Below are 20,484 nucleotides of genomic sequence, written 5' to 3'. Positions count from 1 at the left end.
TACGTCATAATCGAATCGCCACCCCCCCCCCCAGCCCAGGTCATTCTACCATCAGTATTCACACTGACCCCACCTCCCTGGAGCCGTTCAGTGATCCCACAGCACAAATAAAACTGGAGGTCAAGGACCAGTTGGGACACAGGCAGCCATTCATTCACTAGGCACCTTGGGCTCTGGGTTCTGTTTATTTCTCCCTCAAGGGAGCTCACACCAGACCAAAGCTTTAGGGCAGCCCAGAATAACTGAGTCCTTCCAATGTTTATTATAATGGGTCAGCAGCAAGAGGGCCAGAGGGATGGGACCTCAGACTCATTTGTTCTTCAAGTAGATCTTTGGGGTCTGCCAGCTCTCAGGAGCTTCCTTCAGGCCTGCCTTCAGCCAGATGCGCTTCAGATCGTTCTCAAACTTGATCTGCAAGGGCAGAGAGGGGCAACCAACTCATTCTTAACAAAGCCAAGCACTCTCAACGACACCGCCAACCAAGGCCCAAGGGAGAGCCCATATTCACCTGCTTCCTTTTCAGACGTCCTTCCCGAACTTTACGCCGCTGAAATCGTGTCCTCTTAATCAGTTTGCGGTATTTGTGGTGGTTCATCTTCCTTCTTCGGATCTTCAGCACATTTTTGCACTGCACCGCAGTGGCATCCCAGGCATCCCGGACTCCCTGCTTGGCTTCCTCCTCCTGGCTGGGTGGACACTCGTAGAACTGGGAGGGAACCACAGTCGTTGGGACCCCAACATCCAGTCTGGGCAATAGGTATCGAGCAGTCAGCCAGCTCTCTAGAGGACTGATGGACATCTTCCTGGGAACCAGGAACTCGTCAAGCTCCAGCTGGGTCCCCTTACCGGGAAGGGAGGCGGCCCGACTTAGGCTTGCAGGCTGCAAACAGTAAAGGGGTCGGGAAGCATGACTGCCGATCACCCCAGCGCCAAGCCGGGAACGACTGAAACCTGGGGGAAACAACACAGTCGCTACTGTTGAGACCACACCAGATCAGAACACCACTACTACCCGGGCTTGGGCGACACGTACACCCAAAACGGGCAGACTTGGACCTTATTCTAAAGTTGCGATCCAAGTGCGCAGGGAAAAAAATCTGTGGACAGGCCCTTATTTCCAGGACCGAGTTAAGACTGCTGAAGGCGAGCTGGACCTCTATGATTCTCACCCCACACCCAGGCGTGGGTTCCGCGTCCACGGGGCCTCTTACCTGCCCAGGGACCAGCCCTGACCAGCTGTGAAGTCAGGCGCGCCAGGAACATGGTGAGTTGATGGCCAGGCCACAGGAGCTCAAAGCTATAATACAGGTACCAGTTGAGGTCACGCAGAGGCAGTGAGCGAGCAGACTTCTCAGCCGTCGCCGCCTCGCCAGGCCGCATGCCTCACATACCCCACCCTGGATCCCCCTGACCAGCAACGATGCATCCTTAAACGTCGCTCTTGGCTTAAATCCTGCCTCTCCTTTTCTCCACCAACGCGATACCCGCAAGCCACCCACCCACTGTTTCCGCTCAGGCACCCGAACCCACAGCGCGGGGATAGTACAACACTCGAACGCACCAAACCGAACCAGGCCAACGCGGGCCGGTGACCTCTCATACATTCCAGCTCCCCTCCAGCCTATCGCTTTCAAGCTTCCGACCCGCAACCCAACCCCGGAAGTTAGAACTGTCCAGAACTTCCGGTGTGTAAGCTGGAGAAGGGTTCCGCCACTGCCTGAAAGGACCCAGCGCCCTCCACTTCCGGTGTGTAACCCAGGAAGGGTTCCGCCCAGCCTGCCCCTACCCAGCGCCCTCTGGCGTCCGACTCTGCGTCTGCACGCCCCTTGGTCGCCAGCAAGCGATCGCTTCCGGTTAGAGGGACGGCTCCCTCCGCCCCAGCTCTGCTGCTGCACGTCAGTTCCGGACAAAAAAAAAAAAACAACAAAACCTACATCCGTCCACAATCCCCGATAGAGCTCTCTGCGCATGCGTAGCCTTAGCAGTATTTTTGTTGTTTCCACTCTACGCAAGACTGGTAGGTCTGCGGAAGTGACGAAGGCTTTTGGAGCTCTTGTTCCGGCCGGAGCTGGTTTAGGAACAGCCCTGTGGTATATGATGAAGGCCAAATAGGGCTCGCAGGGCTTCTTGAGTGGTCAGGAACTCTGCGCTGTTCCAGAACATACTGCTCCTTCGACATGACAGCCACTCCCCGCCCCCGCCAATCTCAGGCGAGATGTCCTAAATCCTTTATGGACGGATCCTAAAGAAAACAAGCTCAGCTCCAAGTGTACCTTGCGGAGGGGCGGGGAGGGAGAGACGACACATGACACCTTCACATTAATTTTTGTGTTTTGTTTTTTCAGACATGGGTTTTTCTTGTATAACAGAGCCCCAGGTTGTCAGCCTGGCCTCAAACTCAGATATCAGATATCTGTCTGCCTCTGCCTCCTGTTTGCTCACAGGTTAATTTTTATCCAAAAACCTAAGACTACCTTTCAGGAATATGGGTGCTGCTTCCCACAGCAAGAGCCTAGCATTCAATATTATATCTCTCTCACCCAGAAAGGCCTGTCAGCCCTGGTGGACAGGGGAACCTGCTTTGGAAAAGGTCTGTGAAAGTTTTGGGATCTCCTTCATTTGTAACTGCTTATTCCTCACACCACGAGGGATTTCTGGGGAGTCTTGGCAAGGAGTGGCCAAGTGTGTCATCTCCAGGCACTAACCTAGCTAACAGTTAGTGCTAGAAGCATAAACCAATAACGAGGACACAGACTGTATGTAGGCTCTAGTCCCACCTTACTGAGATCACAAGGTGGTGTTGTATATACCCTTCCTTCCAGAGGTGATGATGCCTGAGACTTTGAACAGGAAGGTTAATGTCTTTTCTAATGGTGTTTCGAGGAGGCGGCACATTATGCACACACACTTGTCACAGCACACATGGAGAGGTCAGAGGGCAACTTTGTAGAGCCAGTTATCTTCTATCTTTATCTGGACTCCAGAGATCTGATTCAGGCTGTTGGGCTTGTGTGGCAAGCACTTCACTAACCCACTGAGGCATACACTGCACTAACTCAAACAGGAAGGTTTGTGCAAATAGAGTCTGTCTTCATGCCATAGCCTCTCCCCGGGGGTTTAGCCACAAAAAGGGCAAAATGATGCCCTCTAGACTCCAGCCTTCACCTCGGTGCTTGCAGTCCTCAACAAGGTCAACTGTTGAGTCGATCTGTTTTCATCCCCTGCACTTTATCTATTTCATGAAAATGGAACACCTAACCAAGAATCCAAGGAGATGAATAAATCCTTCAGAGAGGTGATCATGTTAAGAACAATTCAGATAAGGACAGAGTGAGCTTCCTAGAGTCAGGAATCAATAGGAGAAAGGGCAAGTAGAAAGACTGGAAACAGATCAATCAGGGCATCCTCCTTCCCAACCCCTAGCCAGTTTCTGGTCTTCAGGGAAGTGAGGGAAGCCAAGCTTGTTAAGATCCCTACATCTCAACAGGCCCCAGGCCAAAACAGAAGAGGCCCCACCACAGTAAGGCAGCTGCTTGGTCACGGTGGCAAGGAAACATGGTTACATATTTGTGACACTGACATGGTACTGTTGGTAGGAGCCAACCTTGCCCAGACAAACTGGAACAACAAAGATTAATTCTTCATAAAAACCCGAGGAAAAAAGCAGTGATGGGGTTGAAGAGATGGCTCAGCAGTTAATTAAGAGCACTTCCTACCCTAACAGAGGATTTTAGTTTGTTGCAAATGCCCAGATCAGGTAGATCATGGTGTGCCTTTAATGCCAGCACCCAGTAAGCACAGAATGGCCATCTCTAAGTTCTAGGTTAGCCATGTCTACGAAGCAAAACCCTGTCTAAAAGAAAAATCACCGACTGGCAGATTTACAGGGAGGGGTATGTGTATTTTCTTTATAGAGGCCCACATCTGGGCCTGCCTGTATTGCAGAGCACTAGTATTGGGCCACAGAAGTCAGGAGGTGGTGGCATTCATGTTTTAATCCCAGCACTTGGGAGGCAGAGGAAGCAGATCTCTCTAAGTTTGAAGCCAGCCTGGTCTACAGAGTGATTTCCAGAGCAGCCAAGGCTACACAGAGAAACCCTGTCTCAAAAAAAAAAAAAAAAAAAAAAAAAAAAAAAAAGAAAAAGAAAAAAAGAAACGAAACCAATATTAGCTGACTTGTACCAGTGAAGAGTGAAGGTACCTGCCTTAGCTCAACAGTGGAGTGCTAGAGCCAGCATATGTCTTTTTTGGGGGGAGAAGAGGGGTGAGTATTAGTCCAGACAGGGTTTCTTTATGTAGCTTTGACTGTCCTAGGACTAGCTCTGTAGCCCAGGCTGGCCTTGAACTCACAGATATGCCTGCCTCTGCCTCCTGAGTGCCATCACCAACACTGGGCACTAGCACATGTCTTATCCCTAACACAGCACGAGTTGTGAAGCTGGTTGAACATTGTCTATTTTTTAAAAATTTTATTTTTCTTTTCTTTTTTTGAGACAGGGTTTTTTTCTCTGTGTAGCCCTGGCTGGCCTAGAACTTACTTTGTAGACCAGGGTGAAATTTTATTATTTTTAATTTACTAAATGTATTTATCCATTGTCTGTATTTTGCCTGCATGTATGTATGTGCACCATGTTCAAGCTTGGTGTCAATGGAGGCCTGAGAAGGACATTGGGTCCCCTAGAATGAGTGTTACAGGTGGTTGTGAGCATCCCAGTGTGGGTGCTGGGAATGAACCTGGGTCCTCTGGAAGAGGACCATTCCTCCAGCCCTTATTTTATGAAAGGGTTTTAAGCCGCCCAGTCTGCCTCAAAGTCACTATATAACTTAGGATGATCCTCTCACCTCTGCCTCCAGCATGTACCAACATACCTAGTTTATTCAGTGCTAGGGATCAAACCAGGGCTTTGTACATGCTAAGCAAGCATTCAATCAAGCTACATTCTTCAACTCTTTTTATTTGAAAATGGTTTCTCTATGAACTGCCCTGGAATTCACTAGAGACCAAGTTGGCCTGGAACTCATAGAGATCCGCCTGCCTTTGTCTCCTGAGTGCTGGATTAAGGGCTTGTGCCATCACAGTTGGAAACTCCTTCTTTACATTAAATTTCATAGTTAAGGGAAATATTCTAACACAAAACATATTGCTTGTGGGTTTTTTTCTGTTATCTAAGATCTACAGGTATATATGATGATGAAAAAAAAAAAAAAACTGTATAGTGCCCCCGCATCAAATAAAGTGACCAATGCACAACAGTATCACTGTGCCTGACCCACAGTGTTCTCGATGTAAAGTGTATGAACAAGGCAAAGCAAATAAGGGCTTCTGTACCCTACGTTACATGGATTTTCTCACAGCCGTGATTCTCAACGTTCCTAATGCTGTGACCCTTCAATATAATTTTCTCATTATGGTGACCCCAACCATAGTTATTTTCATTGCTACTTCATAACTGTAATTTTGCTACTGTTCTGAAGTGTAATGTAAACATTTGCTTTCCAGTGGTCCTGGGTGAACCCCGTGAAAGGGTTGTCCATCCCAAAGGGGTTACAACCCAGAGGTTGAGAACCACTGCCTTAGAGGGAGGGAAGGGTTGATCATACCACCCTTAGACAGGGGCTACCAGGGTGAACTGTTTCCCCTTGCCAAGCCTGTATTGGTCTTAATGGTCAATATGACCTGGGAGCCACTTCTGTAGAGTTGACCCACCTGCTACTTGTTTGTGAAGGGACAGGGACCCAAGAGGCTGGCCTTAGCAGGCAGGATTTGACTGGGCCCAGCAATCCAATTCAGACAAAGTATATGCAAGCTACCTGGAGGCCCTGATGTTCTGGCTTCTAAGGGTGAAGTAGGGTATGGGGAACAGGCCCAATACTTGTCTCTAGGAGCCAGTCTAAGGAAGTGACTCCCGGCAAAAGAGCCAGTACATTTTCACAGGCAATACTCATCCAAAGAATAGGCCTACTAGGGCTGGAGAGATGGGTTAAGAGCACCACTGGCAGCTCTTTCAGAGGTCCTGAGTTCAATTCCCAGCAACTACAAGGTGGCTGATAACCATCTGTAATGAGGTCTGGTGCCCTCTGCTGGCCTACAGGTGTACATGCAGGCAGAACACTGCACAATAAATTATTTAAAAAAAAAAAAGCCTGCTCGTCTTACCTGTCCCACAGTCCACACGGGTTCAAATCCTAGCTCTGAACCCAGGAGACTTATCCTTGGCTGATCCTGTACCTACACACAAACCGTAAGTTATAATAAACCAATGATGACCCTTACTCTGAACCCTCCAGCTGTACATTGATGTCATATCTTACCTCCTGCTGCATTCCAGAAAACTGCCTTTCATCTCTAAGGGCAGATAGTTTTAGGAAGGCACGGAGCTTAATACAAAATCGAACACTTTAATGAGAAATGGAAGCAAAGATCAGGGAATATACAGCTCCTATTTCCCCTAGAATAGCTAGGTTGGCAGTGCACAGTTGCACACAAACACTCCCACCATGCCTGAGTCCCACAGCCAAGCCCCAGGCATGCACATAAGAAAGAAGCATCACAGCCCACAAAGTCTTACATCCCAAGTGTCCTGAGAATTGTGTTTATTCAACCTCATAAAATTTCTCTAGAGCTGGTGGCCTGCACTCAGCATTGCACAGATAAAAATATATGACTTTCAACACAGACCTAAATACCTTCACATTTTAAAAATCAGAACTCTCTATACAAGTGTTAAGCTAACAAACAGAATTCAAATTCTGAGTTTTCATATATAGCTTTCACTTGTATTAAGCACATGTTTATTTACAATGTGAATAGAGAATAAGGGGGCTATTAAGGCCATTTTCTCATTGTGAAACAGGAAAATATGTACACAAGTACGACCTAATATAGGCAAACATTTGAAAAATCATCTTTCTTGGCTTAACGTAATTGAATCAGTTTAGGAGTGAAGAGACAGCTTATCAATAGCACCAAGCCACACCAATGGGGATGCGTGCCTTTGCTGTTCCGTCCAGCTACCCGCAGGTCTGCAGTTGAGGTGGACCTTCAACTGGGACACATGTGCAGCACTCCGTAGGCCAGCCTGAAGTGCACCTTGCTCACTGTCCCATCAGTTAAACTCACCTCAAGGTCCAATTGAAAACACTTCCAAAAACATCATGCTACAAGGTGAAGCCACTGAAGCCAAGGTGTGCCCAACAGGGAGGGACCAAGGGCAGCCACCAGGGGACCCATCTCACCTCCGATGTCTGCTGTGTCCAGGATGGTCCCGCTCATAGCGATGGCCTGTGCGCTCATATGACCTTGAGCGCTCCCGTCTTTGATCTCTATAGTAATGACTTTTCTTCTTGTATTTTCCAGAATTGTCTGTCCGTTCTCGTGACCGGCTTCGGGAACGAGAGGAGCTACGGCTACGAGACTTGTGTGGCTTCTGGGTGAGGTATTTGCAGTCCTTTGATTTCCGGGAATTCCTCACTTCTGAACCTTTGTAGGGAGCACCGCGGTGTACCTGTCTTGGAGGAGAGTCACTGCGGCTCCGAGAACGACTCTGTGACTTGGACCCTCCTGAGGTAGAGCCACTCTCGCTTTTCCTGTGCAAAGACAAACGTACATGTGACCACAAGTGTGGCCACTTGTCCCATCCAAGCCCTAACAAAGCAGAGGAGCTGGCAAAGGGGCTTGTCCCCCCCCCCCTCCCCCCGGAGACTCGGTGTAGCCCTGGCTGTCCTGTCCTGGAACTCACTCTGTAGACCAGGCTGGCCTCAAACTCAGCACCACTTGGCTGCAAAGAGACTCTTAAATTCAGAGAAAGAAGAACCACATCAGGTTAAGAGCCACTGTCCCACAAGGCGTGGGTACACACCTTTAATCCAAGCACTCGGGAGGCAGTGAGTCCCAGTATAATTAGGGTTACACAGAAAAGAAAACTCATCTCAAAATAAAAAGGAGCCAACATCGATGGGCACTAGTGGAGCACAACTTTAATCCCAACACTCTGGAGGCAGAGGCAGGCAGATCCCCTGGTCTACAGAAGCTAGTTCCAGGACAGCCTCCAAAGTTCCACAACAGAGAAACCCTATCTCGAAAGAAAAGAGAAAAGAAAAAAAAAAAAAGCCAATGGCTGCACTATTGCAAGAGACATCTATATCTATGGTATCTATGTCCCCTCCTACTCCTCAAAACATGTTAGAGTCTCATGAGTAAGCAAGCCCCAGGGACACACCTTCTCTTTGGAGAAGCAGACCGTGATGGGGATCTTGAGTAGCTCTGTTCCCGGCTCCTGCTTTGACTTCGGCTCTCATGTCCTTTTGGCAAGCTGCAAATAGGAGCAGAGTAGTTAAACAGGCCTGTTATATCTCAGACTCCAGCATCTATCTAGACAGGCATGAGCAACTTACCCATTCACAGGGCTGTCTGTCTTGGCTTTCTTTGGGCCCTCCACTTTCCGTTTGGCATTCTTTACAGAGAGTGGGGGAGACTTGTTTCCTTTACCTTCTTTGGGGGATTCTACTGAACCAAACAGGAAATTGAAAACCATAATCAGATATTCTTCAATAAGAAATACACCAGCAAAGCAAGACAAAACCAAGACTACCTTGGAACCCAGAATGAAAATACAGGCAAGACAGACAGGCCTTTTGTTCAGACCTATTTTGCTCAAGGACTAGAGAATGAGCTTCATATTCTAGGTCCTAACAATATAATCATAGACTCAAGCTAAAAAATTTAGCTGGGTGGGGGTGGTGTACGACTTTAATCCCAGCACTTGAGAGACAGACCTCTGTATCTTGTCCACAAAGTCAGTTTGTTACACAGAGAAACCCTGTCTCGAAAAACAAACAAACAAAAGCAGATAACAAGCCAACTTGGTAGACATGGTTAAAAATACAGAAAATAAACAAAAAACAAATAAAACCAGCATTTCAGAAATGCTGTCCCTATTTCTTAATATGAAAACAAATCCTCGGGGCATCCCTGACTTATTTTAAGGATCACAAACAGATTTCTAGGGATTGTAGTACCAGAGTAGTGTTGAGATAGGCTGTAGGCTTAACTGCAAGAGAGATCCCCAAAACCAAGTCAGGAACAAACTCTTCAGCACTTACCCAGCTTGGGAGCAGGAGAGAACCCGGCAGCACTGTCCACAACTGGGGCACTGCCTGGTAGCAGCCCCCTAGCTCGAGCCTTGGCCTCTTCAATGGCATGCTTTCTCTTTTCTACCTCACTTTCTAGGTGTGTCAAATCAACCTGAAAAGCCAGAGTCATCCACTCAGAACCAAATGCTTTTGGCCAAACATAAGCATATAATCCACACAAAAACACAAAGAGGAACCTTTTTCCGTGTATAAAGCTGCAGGATTTTAAAGCAAATTTCTTGAATTTCTTCTTCAGTTGCTCCAAACAAAAGAAACCAATGCGGACGATTGGGTAAAGGGATCTGTGAACACAAATGTTATCATGTCACTTTCCTTAGAACTCCAAAACCAGGTATGGTAGTGCACACATTTAATCCTAGCACTCAGGAACAAAGGCTGGATCTCTGAGTTTGAGGACAGCCCTATCTCAAAAAACCACCACCAACCACTACCACCATCACCAACAAAACACTTCAAGGCCAACAAAATTCTTGGGGCAACACCTGGAAATGGCCTGCCAGCTACCAAGAAACCCTGTTGTAAATAAACCTAGAGAGGAAAGAGGTCTAGAGTCTAGATTAAAATCTAGGTAACCACATACTTACCTCCAGTGTCCGAGCAGCGAGGTAGATACAGGCACAAGCAATGCTCTCAGGCTGGAACCGCACAAAGACATCTGTGCGAAGGCTGTCATTCATGTAGTTCCTGAAAACAAAACCAGGAAGACTGTAATGCTGTGGGCAACTGTGCCACCACCACCTTTCATCAAAGGTTGTTCTTCTAAGGGTTCTACACTAGGACTGAACTGGGTACTCTGGGAATCTCCAGAGATACCAGGGGACTTTCTGAATACATGAAAGAAAGAAATCACTGGGGAAAAAAAGCTGGCTGAATGTCAACAATACATGTTGCTATGAACGAGAACCGACTTTAACTTTACTTTTCCTTCTATATCTGGCCTGCTATCATGCAAAGCACAATGCTTAGAAAGAAAATGCTACTTAGTAGTTAAAATGTAGTTGATTAAAGAAATCTAAATGTTCAAAATCCATAGTGCAGAGAAACATGCAAACTCAAATGAGCAGGCTGAGCATGAAGACTCGAAAATGGGAGATAAGCTGTCCTGTGTCCTTTTCTTCAGGCAGCACTCGGGCCCCGTCCTTCTCCAGATGACTGAGCCACAGCTCCAGTGAGGGAGTCCACTTGGAAAAGGGAAAGGCCCTTGGGTGCAGTTCAGATGCATGGACACATCATGCAGAGGAGGTCAACACCCAAGGGAATCCTCTTCTCGGGTTTATCAAAGAACGTTTCCAAACTGTCCCATTTCAACAAGGAGTCTTAAAATGAACATTCATAAAAATCAGACAAAAGTAACAAAACACTAAAAGTGGCAACACACTAGGTACACTTTAAAATGCTATAATACTTTAGAAAACATACATAAGTACAAAACTTCACATTTTTAGAAAAGTTAAACGTCTTTAAAATTGGCTACATCTTTAACATTTTCTTTATATGTTTCTTTAAAATGTATAGACTAAAACTAAATGATAAAATACTAGCTTTATCAACATTGCAAAAACAATTCTTGAGAAAACATATGAAGGTTATATTATACACTGGCAACATATCCAATAATGGCACAGCATTAAATCATGAGATTTAACTGCCCCCTCCCATCATCTTTGCCTTAAAACCTTAAAGAAGGTAACATTCAAACCCACTCTAATGTTCTAAACAGTAAATTCTACAGATGTCTATAAGAGGCAGCTGGCACTGGAAGCATTAACTCTACACATCAGAAAGGAAGCCAGAATGGTAGCTGTGCTATCCATCTCTCAGGAGCCATTCTGTGCCTAAACAGTATAAATATTCACAGATATAACCAATAACTTAATTACTAATAAGGAATTTTTAGTATTCAAATGTATTAACCATTAATTTTAAGTTCTAAAACAAGTGAAACCCTTTAAAGGTGTATTTAAACTTAATGCTACATGTGAAACAAAATACAATGGTTTAACTTAAAGATGCACACACCTTTACTAGAATGAGTCCTACTTTAGCTGCTGAAAAGAGCAACTGTAGGACTTGGGAGAAATAATGACAAGATCCAGTAACAGCCTGAATTTCCACCACGCCAATTTGTCCCTTCAGTTCTTACTTGCAGTTTTCTATACTTTTTTTTTTTTAAAACAAGAAAGGTATTGCATCTTCATTGCACAGGTACAGCAGTTTTAAAAGAACAAAATTTAAGTCAAGACAGTTATCAACTCTATTGGATACAATTACCAAGCACGACAGGATTAACAAGAAGCACAATCGTCAGAGAACCACAAGCAGCAGTCGGCCATGACTATACTATCAGGTACGCATACCACCAGTCTAGAGCCAGCCTTCGGTGGAGAGCCTGCACTGGATTGGCTGAAGACGGCCGCTGTCCCTGCACCAAAGCGCTTGGACAGCAGAGGAGAAGTCTTAGTCACTTACCCTCTGAGGCTACCCTTTGATTGAAAGAGTACAGAAAAGAAAAGTCAAAATAGGTTCTCTATAAAACATGTCATAGCACCAGACAATTCAGTCAGCAATATGACCCTTACAGACTTAACTCTGTGGGGGAACACATACCCAACACCAAATTGTTACTCCAGGCTTCACTCTAGCATATACCTGCTAAAACCAACCCAGGACTGCATCAAAGCTCCTTCCCTTCCCTCAATTCCCTGGAAACAATACCACCAATTCTGTAGTTGGGACCATCACCTATAACATTCTTACACCCAGCTGGCAACCCCCAAAGGGAAGCCCGTTGACTACTCTCTGGGCTGGGGTGGGGGAATTGGAAATAAAGGGGTAGGGGTGTGTAGTGAGGTAGTCCTTATTTACCGCAATAGGGGTGGATGGGCCACCTACCGTTAAGCCTGTCCCTGTCATTTTGGGGGAGGCACTGGGACAATTCCAGACCATAACCAAGTCACGGGATGACAACCCACTGCCCAAGTGCCTCAAGTAATATATTCCTGATCTGCCCTTGCTGGTCTCATAAAACAAGGAAAATCAACTCACCATGCAGTCTGGACCAGGTGTTGATTACGCTCACACTCTAACACCTGAAGGTACATAACGATTATCTGGAAGATATGGGTCAGGCAGTTATTACCAAAAACTTGGGAGAGCAGGGAACTCAGATCTTGGTGTCCATGCAGCAAAAGAACCTCAAGCTATACCCCAGGGAGCTCCTGGTGACGTCCGGCAGACAGCTCAACTTTTGTGGTGTGCTTGCTACCTGCTTTATAGTTGGGCGAGTGAGTGCATATGTGAAGAAGACCAAGCTGCACCCATGGCATTGAAGGCCTTGTTTTCCATGTGGCTCATTTTTTCATTCTCGTTGACAACACCTTTTCCACCAATGAGATTAGCCTGCCCTACACATCCCTGTACCCCAGGAGCCAACTTGCACAAAACATGAAAATACATTAAAAATTAAGCACTTAAAATATTTAGTGGATAATTTATCAGGAATTTAATGTCAGAAACTGAAATGAGCAAGAGAAGATAAGGCCACAGAAATAAGGATGTACTTTGTTCTATTAAGGCAGGGTTCTCACTGTGTATCTCTGGCTGACCTGGAGCTTGATATGCACACAGGTTGGCTTCAAACTCAAAAGATCTGCAGCCTTTTGCTACCCAAGTGCTAGGATTAAAAGTGTGTACTACTGCACCCAGCTAAGCCTGAAGCTTTAAAGTTCTAGCTTAGCTAAACGAGGTAAGACACTCATGAGTACAAAAAACTCACTTCTAATCGGCACATGCATAGACTATTTTGATTCATTTTGAAATAAAAGGATTCAGAATTTTTCCTGTTCTTCCACAGAATCATTAAAGCTATTACTAAAGTATCTTTTAAAAGTTAGTTCTTAAGTGTTGTAATTTAAGAGAATCGGCACCTGAGAGATTGCCATATGACAATGTCCAAGCAGAGGGGCTTTTTATTAGGAGAAGAGGAAGGGGGAGACAGGAGCAGCAGGAGAGAGAAAGGAAAGAAGTGGGAGAGAGAGTCAGGGAACAGATAGAGAGAGGGAGGGAAAAAGAGAGAGAGAAGACTGGAGGTGGTCAGGGCCCTTTTAAAAGGGAACATAATGAATGTGCACAGGAGGTGCTCTTAGTGGCTGCAGCTTAGGGCATATCCTGTCAGAACCCCAAGAGCAGGCCAGTACAGATTCCTGAATACTAACACTGAAGGCTAATGAGAAAGCTCGGCCAGTAAAGTACTTGCCTCACAATCCCTAAAATACATATAAAAATGCTAAGTGTGGGAGCCCACTTCTGAGAAGTACATATCAAAGGACTCCTGGGATTCACTGGCAAGCCATCCTAACCTATTGGTAAGGTCCAGGCCAATGAGATCACCTGTCCCAGGAGAAAATATATTGCTGGCAATTTTCTCTCATCTACAAATGCACTCATACACATATGCACTTAAGAAAATGGAGGCAGGACTGTTTAAGAGCACTTGACTATTCTTCCAGAAATTCTGAGTTTAATTCCCAGCAACCACATAGTGGCTCACAACCATCTGTACTGGGATCAAATTCCCTCTACCGGTACAAATGAAGACAGAGCACTTATACACAAACTATGAATAAATAAATCTTCAAAAAAAATGTAGGCTAAAAATTTTTTCCCCTAATTATTCTGTGTACACAATGTCACTGTAAAAACGAATGTAAGTCCTCGAACCTGGATTTGATGCCATTTCCACTTGGTAGAAGTAGGAGGCCCCTGTACAGCAGGCCCCTGTTTGTGCAAGATTAAAAACCATGGTCCCTAGTTAAGGACCATGCCCCTAGACCTTATCACAGACTGTTCTCTTTCACAGAAGCCCTGTGGTTTTTGTTTTGTTGTGCTTTTTTTTCTCAACTAGAGTCTTACTATTAGCCTTAGTTGGTGGGACTTCATGTAGACCAGGCTGGCCGGCCTCTCTCATACAGCGAGTGTAAATGTGAAGGTCAGAGGAAAACTATGGAACTGATTCTTGATTCTCTCCTTCTACTGTTATATGTCCCTGTTTTTATCCCTATTTTTGGTCTTTTGAGACAGAGTCTCCCTTTATAACTCTATATGGCCTGAAACTCACTCTGTAGACCAAGCTAGTCTTGAATTCAAGGGATCTAACTGCCTCTGTCTCCCAACTGCAAGGATCAAAGGTGTGCACCATCACACCAGGCTAAGCCCTGCTGATTTCTGAGATAAGCACTCATATAGGGGAGGCTGTCCTCTACTTGAAATGTAGCTAAAGATATCTTTGAACTTCTAACCTGTTTGCCACCAAGCCACATAAGAAAAATGTTAATGGATTCAACTTCTAAATTTTGAAAGCCTAGACCTAAAAGATATCATTTCAAAAACTCCTATTACTAAAAGCAACAGATTATAAGGTTGATAAATAAAGGATTAATTTTAAATTCTAGACACAAACAAGAAAACCAAATGAAGGGGACATTCATTACTCTTAAGGGCTTTCACTTCAGCACACATTGGAAGTCAGCTAAGTGTGGCTGCAGGGCCAAGCCAAACCCACCTTGTGAGGGTGCTTTACATGGACACAAAAGCCCAGCTCCTTGAGAACACGTCTCTCTGCCTTTATAATCTGGTTCTTTAAATTAACATACTCTTGATCCAGCACTAGAGGCACAGGTTTCCTGCAACGACAAAGCATATGGTGTGTATCAGGATCAATCAAGCAAAGTCTTTCAGACTCTACCAATCAAGAAATACTATAAATTCCATTTCCTTTAACAAAATTGCAAACAGTACTCAAAAACCTCAATTCAAACCTAGATACATTTCATTACTAACCTGCCCCTTGTAGCTACACATCAGCAGTATCCTAGCCTATCAACACACCTCTTGAATATGGTGAAGAGACTCAGGATCTCTGCACAAGTGCTATATAACACCACGTCAGATTCAAGACAAAAAAAAAAAAAAAAAAAAAAAAAAAAAATCAACCTTTCTGGTTGACAATAAAGTCATCCCTCAGTACTCACCAGAGCTGTCAAGTTCCATGACAACTTTCACCTAATACCAATACTCATCAAGTTTCTCATACAAAATGATGGGCTATCCCCATAGCACTTGCACACAGCCTCCACACATTCCAAATCTTATTTAGGTACTTATGATCCCCAGTACAATGTAAGCGCTGTACACATACAGGCATGGCACTACTGTCTAAGGAATAGTGACAAGAAAGTCTATACATGGTCAGCACAGACACTGCTTCCACTCTGTGCACCCCAATATTTTCAATCCAAGGATGGTTGAACTCTTGAACTCTTGTATAAGAAAGAGGCAAATATAGATGACAGACCATTGAAAAGGAGACCAGGTTGTAGCCAGGCATGGTGGTACACGCCTTTTGATTGCAGCACTAGGGAGGCAGAAGCAGGTGGATCTTTGTGAGTTTCAAGGCCGGCCAGCCTGGTCTACAGAGTGAGTTCCAGGACAGCCTGGTCTACAGAAAAACCCTGTCCAAAAAAAAAAAAGAAAGAAAGAAAGAAAGAAAGAAAGAGAGAGATATCAGGGTACGTTCTGAAGTATTTCTGTTAAACACAATTGTGGTACATTCCCCTAACCAAAGCACTCTGGGGGCAGAGACGGGCTGTCTGTGAGAGACCAGTCTGAACTACATGAAGTCCCACCAACTAAGGCTAATAGTAAGACTCTAGTTGAGAAAAAAAGCACAACAAAACAAAAACCACAGGGCTTCTGTGAAAGAAAACAGACAGTCTGTGATAAGGTCTAGGGGCATGGTCCTTAACTAGGGACCATGGTTTTTAATCTTGCACAAACAGGGGCCTCCTACTTCTACCAAGTAGAAATGGCATCAAATCCAGTTCCTCAGGCTTGATGGCAAGCTCTCTTACCCATTAAACCATCTCATCAACCCTGTGTGCATTATTCTTTAAAACTTGTGTTTCATTTGTTTGGTTTGTAGCTTACACCTGTGGAGGACAAAGGACAACTTGTGGGAGTCAATTCTCACCACCATGTTGATGCCAGACTTGAACTCAGGTTGTGAGGCTTGGTGACGAATACTTTTCTTCACCTACTGAGCCACCTCACTACTGCTTTTGGGTTTTACCTGTTGTTGAGACAGGATCTTATTTATGTTTTGTGTTCTTTTATGACAGGGTCTTATGTATTTCAGAATGGCTTCAAATTCATTACGTAGCCGAGGATGGGTGGATCATCTTGAAATCCTGATCCTCCTATTTCCACCTCTCAATCACCAAGATAGAGCTCCCATTTCTACTTTAGACTTGCTCCAAGGGTGTATGTTGTTTTGCTAAACAGGGTTTCTCTGTGTAGTTCAAGCTGTCTTTCAAGTAGCTCTGTAGACCAGGCTGAGTTCAAACTCAAAGAGATCCCTCTGCTTCTGCCTCTTGACTGCTAGGATTAAAGGCTTGTGCCACCATGCCCAACTCTCCATGGGTGTTTTTACAAAGCAGTGTTTGGAGACGAGCATGTTCACATATGTAATCCGACCATAAGGGGAGATTGAGATGGGGCTCTTAAAGGTTGAGACCAGCCTCACCTACACTTCAGGCCAGCTCAGGCACCGGCAGTGAGAAGCACTGGTCTGGGGTGTGGTGGTTCTAAGTAGAACCACAGAGAAAATAGGACAATGGTGTGGTGAGCTGATGTGGTCATTCAGGAATTGTCCCAGTAGGGCTAGAACGGTCAGCTACCCTGCTTACTGCGCTCCCCTATCACTGCGCAGACAGCGTCACGGCACTAATGAACAAAGTCCTGTCACCCCCACAGATTGGTATAACGATGACAGGCATGTGACAGCTCTCAAGAGGACTCACTTTTTCTCCCGTAGATGCCGGAGTCGGTGGAACACATTGATGACATCCCTGATTCGTCTCGGAGCCTCTTCTATTTTGGAAGCCAGGTGAACACAAGCCATGGACACATGCTGAAATGTACATTGGGATACAGGTGTTTTCCCCCAACCTGAAGACTTTCCAGGGCCTTAAAAACTATTAGGAGCAAACAGAAGATACAGAGACAGGCCTCCAGAGACAGAACTGCACACTCTGTGGAGGACTGAACTCAGTTCACTACATAAAGGGCAGAACAAGCCAGGTTTCCTCCCAATTCATTTGTCTGATAAAACAGAAAGTCGCCTACCTCCATGGAATGTTTCACGAAGGACTTGGTGTAGAAGAACCGCTGGAACAACACCTGCCCTGTAGCCATGGCCACCTAGGGACGGAGAAGATTCCATCACTTTTGAAAGCAGAACTCAAACCTGCCCCGGCTGAAATGTCATGTGTGGTCAGTCCCCTCAGGACAAACACCCACGACAGTTTCCATTTCCCCAAAGAATTTCTGTTTTGCGGGGCTGTCCCGGGGTTTGTAAAAGGGCCCTTGCCCGAGGGGGGTGGCGGGAGAGAAGTCCGGGAGCGGGCCCCACTCCAAGGCGGTCAGCGGTCGGGTGTGAAGCACGGACTCAGGAGGCTGTGCCAAGGCTGGGCTGCGGGCCGGGCCCTGACCTCGGTCGGGCTGGTCCGGGGATGCGGGCCAAGCCAACAACAAAGGCCTGGCACCGTCGGCAGGCCGGCGGCCGGTTACCTACAAATACAAAGTTCGAGGCCGCGCCCTTACCTGCGGCAGGCGGAGCAGGATGCCGGCTGCCTGGATGAGCTCGCAGCCCACCACGCGGAGCCCGGTCTCTGTGTCGATGTCGAGACCGCTCGACATGGACGGCGTGAAGCGCAGCTTGTCGTCGGGCAGCAAGCAGTTCTCCAAGGTGATGAGCACGCCTGAGTACAGCCTGTCACCGATCAGCACCCCCTGGGACCCTGGGGCGGCTGCCCCCGAGCCGGAAGAGCCGGCCGCCAACGCAGGGGCCGCCAGCACCGAAGCCCCGGCCGCCGCCGCCGCCATTTTGTGCCGCCGATTCTTTCTCGGGCCTTTCCCGGAGGGCGGCTCCTCGCGACGGTCACAGCCGCCCCGCCCCGCCCCGCCCCCGCCCATTGGCTGCACGTCACCGCCGCCGCTACCCCATTGGCCGTACGACCTGTTCTTCTGTATCGCGTCAGCCGCTGACGCCGGAAGTGGCCACGGGTGGGGCCGCTCGTTACCCACTTGGCTCCGCGGCCGGGCCAGAATCGGAAGCGGCCAGTCCGGAAGAGAGTGAAGCGCTCCTGCCTCGGAACCCTTCCGTAGGAGGGAGTCTTCCCGTGGGTAAAGCGACAGGGAGGCTTCTTCCCCAGAGTCTCACGCGCGATTTAGTCCAGGAGCCTTAGTTCTCAACCCCTCCTGCTGTCCTCTGGCTCTGCTACAGCGATGGGGTGGATCTGTCAGCTTTAAAAGTGCAGGTCAAGAGCACCGGGTCCGCAGTTCAGTTCCCAGCAACCACATAGCGGCTCGCAACCATCTGATGCCCTCTTCTGTCGTGCAAGCATAGGGTGCAAACACCACTCATATACATCAGCAAATACATCCTTGTTTTAAAGCACAGGTTAATAAAGAGAACTGGCAATGTCAGGTTTCATCGCTCTGTCAATCTTTCTTTCTTTTGTTTTTTTGGCCACGAATTCAGAGATCTGTCTCCCTAGTACTGGGATCAAAGGCGTGCGCCACCAATGCCTGCAACTCTGTCAATTTCTTGTGGCGGGTACAGACCAAGAATGGCCAGAGACTTTGAAGGTCGACAGGAAAAGGCTTGGAGTTGACTCCATTCCGGAGCTGCCTAGTTTCACCCAAAACTGTGCAGTACTGCTCAGCTATCTCAAGCTTTCACCAAGACTGCAGCTTCAGTGAGGGGAAATTGGGAGGACACTGGAGGGTAAGGATATGCCTGGATAGGTCCGATTGAGGTTATTTTGAGCTTCGAACAAGGCTGCTAATAGTCACCATTCCATAGTTCAGCTGTAGTAAGTTAGTTTGATTCCATAGCCTAAGCAGATCCAACCAAGACCACGTCTCCTGTCCTCCACCGGTATTGGTCACAATGTTCATGTCCACCCATCTCTATCCCTAGACTGCAACTCCAAAGGGGCTACAAGAGTCCAAGGCTGTCACTGCCTGGCTGCTTGCTCATTCCCTGAACTAAAGGATTGGAAGAGATTGTTGGCTATAGTTACTCAAGCCCAACTCTGGTACTGGTGATGAATGTTAACACCCAACAGGAAGAGAAACTTAGGCTGGATATGGATGCCGGGTACAACTCACAATGGTTTGCAGCATCTCTTGTCTTTATTAAGTACAAAACAAAGTTCAGTGATGGGGTCAAAAGGTCTGTAACTTCCACTCCATCTGTTCAATAACCATTAGCTAATGAATAATACGTATTGAACACACAGGCAAAGTGGTGACAGTATTGTAAACAAGACACAAGTACTCAGTGCAGTGACCTTTAGGCTGATAACAAAAAGAAAAAAAAAATCAAAGGGGTCTTGTAGTAATCTTCAGTAATGGAAGCCAAAATTAAGCTGGCCTACAGTGATGTTAGAGAATAGAGGGCAGATCCAAGTAAATTTTTTTAAATACAGATTTTATTTCATTTTCTTTTATGTGCATTGGTACTTGTCTGCATTCATATGTGTATGAGAGTGTCGAATACCCTGGAACTGTAGTTACAGATAATTGTGAGTGCCATGTGGGTGCTGAGAATTGAACCAGGGTTCTCTGGAAGAGCAGCCAGTGCTCTTAACCATTGGGCCATCCCTCCAGCCCCCAACCCAAGTGATCTGTAGGAATTGGGAATACAGCTGAGTTGATAGAATGCTTGCCTAGCATTCATGAAGCCCTGGGCTCAAAACCCTGTATCCCAGAAATTAGACGTGGTGTTGCACACTTATAACCCCAGCACTTGGGAGGCAGAGGCAGATTAGGAATTCAGAGTCACCCTTCCTACTTCAAGCCTAGCCTGAGCTACATAAAACTGTCAACACCAGAATGTAAGAGGCAGATGGTCAGGACTTGATTAGTTATGTATGGTGCTAGAAGAAAGCATTGAGTTCAGGGGAAGAGCTCAGAATGAGTCCCAAGCAACTGGTGGCATAAGATGAAAGATGGTATCACCAGAGCACAGTGTGGTTCTAACTGGAGAAGAAGGAGACAGGTCCTATGGGTTCTCCTATAGCAAGGGGGGGGGGGGCAATAAAACTAAATTGGGCCTTTCCTACAGAAACACTGCTAGCTATTATATAACACTTTCCCCTGAGATAAACATTTCATCATCAGGAGGAGGCTAGTGAAGACAAAGACTATTCTTAAAGGAAGTAAAACATCCCATCCTCCAGGGTAAGCTCTTTAAGACACATGTAGCCA

At 46.4% G+C, this 20,484-nt stretch overlaps 2 protein-coding genes across 3 annotated transcripts; both read right to left on the bottom strand.

The window, feature by feature from the left end:
* Positions 1-239: 239 nt before the first annotated feature.
* Positions 240-1,395, bottom strand: Aurkaip1 (aurora kinase A interacting protein 1). Its single transcript, XM_051173904.1, has 3 exons — positions 1,212-1,395; positions 509-951; positions 240-411 (listed from the first exon to the last, which is right to left on the bottom strand). Exons 1-3 carry the CDS (start codon positions 1,378-1,380, stop codon positions 310-312), a joined length of 714 nt encoding a protein of 237 aa, XP_051029861.1. The 5' UTR covers positions 1,381-1,395; the 3' UTR covers positions 240-309.
* Positions 1,396-6,565: 5,170 nt separating this feature from the next.
* Ccnl2 (cyclin L2) lies at positions 6,566-18,198 on the bottom strand. Of its 2 annotated transcripts, none has more exons than XM_051173971.1 (11): positions 17,812-18,198; positions 17,335-17,409; positions 17,010-17,119; positions 14,714-14,834; positions 12,199-12,263; positions 9,738-9,837; positions 9,330-9,434; positions 9,103-9,244; positions 8,395-8,506; positions 8,220-8,312; positions 6,566-7,587 (listed from the first exon to the last, which is right to left on the bottom strand). In XM_051173971.1, the coding sequence occupies exons 1-11, from the start codon at positions 18,181-18,183 to the stop codon at positions 7,233-7,235; spliced, it is 1,650 nt and encodes a 549-aa protein (XP_051029928.1). In that variant the 5' UTR covers positions 18,184-18,198; the 3' UTR covers positions 6,566-7,232. The 2 variants fall into 2 exon arrangements, with proteins under 2 accessions (XP_051029928.1, XP_051029929.1); XM_051173972.1 differs by having other exon boundaries at positions 8,395-8,503.
* Positions 18,199-20,484: the final 2,286 nt, after the last annotated feature.

Source organism: Phodopus roborovskii, unplaced genomic scaffold (assembly GCF_943737965.1).
Source record: "Phodopus roborovskii unplaced genomic scaffold, PHOROB, whole genome shotgun sequence".
NCBI lineage: Eukaryota > Metazoa > Chordata > Mammalia > Rodentia > Cricetidae > Phodopus > Phodopus roborovskii.
This window is presented reverse-complemented; position numbering and strand designations above follow the sequence as displayed.